Below are 2,500 nucleotides of genomic sequence, written 5' to 3'. Positions count from 1 at the left end.
ACAAACAAAAATAAAGGTTGCCATAGTTATTAGATTAACGTCCAACTACTACTACTACATTACTAATCTTGTTGAAATACCTCCTAAAGATCACTACTTGATACATTAAAAAAATTGACAAAAAATGCATTGACATTATGAGGGATTAAAATAGAATTTAAACAGACCTGTTTGTTTTTAAGTGTTTAAATTAACCAAGGTACTCTTTAACCGTTTTTTAAAAAAAAAGGTATAATTGAAACAAGTAGAAACCAGAAACGGGTTGTTTTGTTGTTTTTCAATGTTTTCCCCAACAACATGGGGCATACTGTACATATATTCCTCAAAGGATGTTAAGTACTATCATTTCAAGTTGTATTTCAGTCACTTTTGTCAGGTGTATAAACTAGATGTTGACCACATTTCAAATCACCTTTCACCTAGCAAAACAATGTGATGATGTTCACTATATTTTACCCCACTTCATTTTAGATTACAATCAAGTGAGTAAAGAGTATGTGCCACTATAATGAAATGCCCCTAAGTCATAGCTATGAAACATTACATGACTGTAGCGAGGACAAACCTTTTGTCAAAAATAAGTAGCTTTGTTAGGTTGGTTCTTCATTTGTTGATAAAAATAACAAACTAACATAACAAACTTCAAATAATATAAATGTTTAGCAGTTACAGCAACCATGTAACATAAAGAACACTTTTGAGTTTGGTACAATCTACAATGTCTCAACTGTCAAATGATCGTGTAGCAAGGTAATTGTTTTTATATAACAAACAAACAGAAACAAGACCATTTCTAAAAGAGGAAGCATGGTTGGAAACATGGTTGCAATGGACCTCAGTAGAAAAGCAGCGATAAACAGATAAGATTATCACAGAAGCTGCTGTTTTCTGTTTATTTCTTAACCCTCCTCTTACTCGTCATCATTGTTTGTGGCTATCCATATCTGAATTGTTTGTGTTGTGCTGTTAAGAATTAAGTTAGTTTTCTAATGGATGATAGCGACTCAAATATTCAGGCTTCTTTAGAAAATGTGGACAGTCGCAGAAACGCACACTCCCCTCAGGAATCAGTTTCTTTGAAGACCTGCATCTCCTCTGGTCCTCATCACAGAGCTGTGAGAGTCCTCAGCAGCTCCCTGTGCTGAGTGGGTGTTTGTGTGTAACCCTCTCTGACCCTGCTCACTCCCTGAGGCCATCACTTAAAATAAGAATGTGTTTTTAGTGGAGTTGCCAGGCAGAATAATTAGTCTTTTTTTATCTGCACTGCTTTTGTGTTCATAAGCATACAGTCAGTTCTTCAGCAAACCTTTCTGTCCTTTTCGTCTGCTCTGTGATCCAGCTTTTATGATCATTAGTAAATGTCACAACTGGGATTTTGACATTCAAAGTATTTCATATATTTAAATGACACCAATTAAGCACCAACTATTTTCATTATGCTCACTTTATGCAATCTAAGGTATCAGCCATTATTGTTGCAAATATGAAGTCATTTACTTCCATTTCCGCTCTGTTTGACTTCCCTATTTCCAGGTTATAAAAATGCATTGTAGAAGTGTGAAGTAACATCTCTGAACTTATCTGAGAAATGTGTGTTTTTTGTTTGAAGTAATGTATGCTTTTTTCTCTTCTCTGTCTCCTCTTTCTTCTTGCATGTTTGTTTGTATTTCGTCTTCGTGTTGCTGGTGTTGGCATGTGTCTAGGGAAATGGAGCAGGCAGGTCTTTCGGACTTGGAGATCATCTCGCAGCCTGTGGAGGATGAGAACCAGTATCTGGCTCCTCCGGTCCAGCTGGTGAGTTTTGGCTACAGAGATCTGCCCCTGGCGGCTCTGGACCTCTCGCTGGCCGGCTCTCAGCTCCTCTCCAACGCCGATGACGATGAAAACAGGGACGGGTGAGTGAAGCTATGATGTATAGTGAGCATTGTTCAATCTGACACATGCATTTGGTTTGTTTGTTTTTAATAAGATTTGGCAACTGTGAGTGACAGACGTGATCCTTTGTTGGTTTCAAACAGCTTTTTCACAGTGACGGTGATTTGCTTCTGTGAGCTGTTTGGCAACAGAGAGGTGTGAGTGACACACTGGTGGTTTATTTTTTCGACTGTAGGTGACTTTTCTATTATCATTTGGAACAGGAACAAACACACAGTCAGTGTTTGTGCCAACAGACTGCTGCATCTTCTGAGCATTGATTTGTTTGAGGACATTTAAAAGACCTGACTCCCAAACACAACTAGACATCACCTCTGAAATCAAAGATTACTGTTTTCATGCCCTAAGCTTATCATATTCTGAATTTGTTATGAAACTAGACCAGATTTAGGTAACACATTAGATCTTAATAAAGCATCTCTGACCTTACTTTGTCTTTAATCAGATGATTCCCTATCTATTCTTGATATTCACTTTTACTCAGTGGCGAACCGTCAGGGCCTTCAAGGTATTCAGAGAATACCCTGGAACACTCAGATAAAACAAACAAAAAATCGATGTAATT

At 37.6% G+C, this 2,500-nt stretch overlaps 1 protein-coding gene across 2 annotated transcripts in view; it reads left to right on the top strand.

The window, feature by feature from the left end:
• LOC104947291 (transmembrane protein C15orf27-like) overlaps positions 1–2,500 on the top strand; it is a 54,785-nt gene that overhangs the window by 18,320 nt on the left and 33,965 nt on the right. Inside the window, exon 3 of one of the 2 annotated variants that reach the window (XM_010773277.1) lies at positions 1,704–1,895. In XM_010773277.1, coding sequence (XP_010771579.1) covers positions 1,704–1,895 — 192 coding nt within the window. Of the gene's footprint in view, positions 1–1,685; positions 1,896–2,500 lie in introns of both variants that reach the window. The other variant, XM_010773271.1, reaches the window with a different exon arrangement.

Source organism: Notothenia coriiceps, unplaced genomic scaffold (genome assembly GCF_000735185.1).
Source record: "Notothenia coriiceps isolate Sejong01 unplaced genomic scaffold, NC01 NC01_scaffold00000339, whole genome shotgun sequence".
Lineage (NCBI taxonomy): Eukaryota > Metazoa > Chordata > Actinopteri > Perciformes > Nototheniidae > Notothenia > Notothenia coriiceps.
This window is presented reverse-complemented; position numbering and strand designations above follow the sequence as displayed.